Here is a 221-nt window from a genome sequence, read left to right as displayed (position 1 = left end):
TTTCCCCCCCCCCGTGGCCTCTGCGCGGGGCCTCCCCAGCCACTCCCTTGCTTCTGCAGGCAGGAGACTTTGAAAAGCAGCCGAATTTGTGGCAGCCAGGGAGAGGGGGCTCAGTCTAGCCCCGGGGCTCAGTCTAGCCCCAGCCACAGCAGGCCAAGAGTTTGAAGGGGGGACATATCCTCACCTCGAGGTGGCCGTTGAGCGCGGCGTGGTGCAGGGCC

General features: G+C 66.1%; 1 protein-coding gene across 1 annotated transcript in view; it reads right to left on the bottom strand.

Annotated features, from left to right (window-relative positions):
- The window catches only part of LOC103775180 (serine/threonine-protein phosphatase 6 regulatory ankyrin repeat subunit B), a gene marked incomplete at both ends in the record, with an annotated part of 22510 nt that extends 22293 nt beyond the window's left edge, over positions 1-217 (bottom strand). Inside the window, one exon of the mRNA XM_008942626.1 lies at positions 185-217. Coding sequence (XP_008940874.1) covers positions 185-217 — 33 coding nt within the window. The remainder of the gene's footprint in view (positions 1-184) is intronic.
- Between the last annotated feature and the right edge of the window lie 4 nt (positions 218-221).

Source organism: Merops nubicus, unplaced genomic scaffold (assembly GCF_000691845.1).
Source record: "Merops nubicus isolate BGI_N331 unplaced genomic scaffold, ASM69184v1 scaffold15226, whole genome shotgun sequence".
In the NCBI taxonomy this organism is placed as follows: domain Eukaryota; kingdom Metazoa; phylum Chordata; class Aves; order Coraciiformes; family Meropidae; genus Merops; species Merops nubicus.
This window is presented reverse-complemented; position numbering and strand designations above follow the sequence as displayed.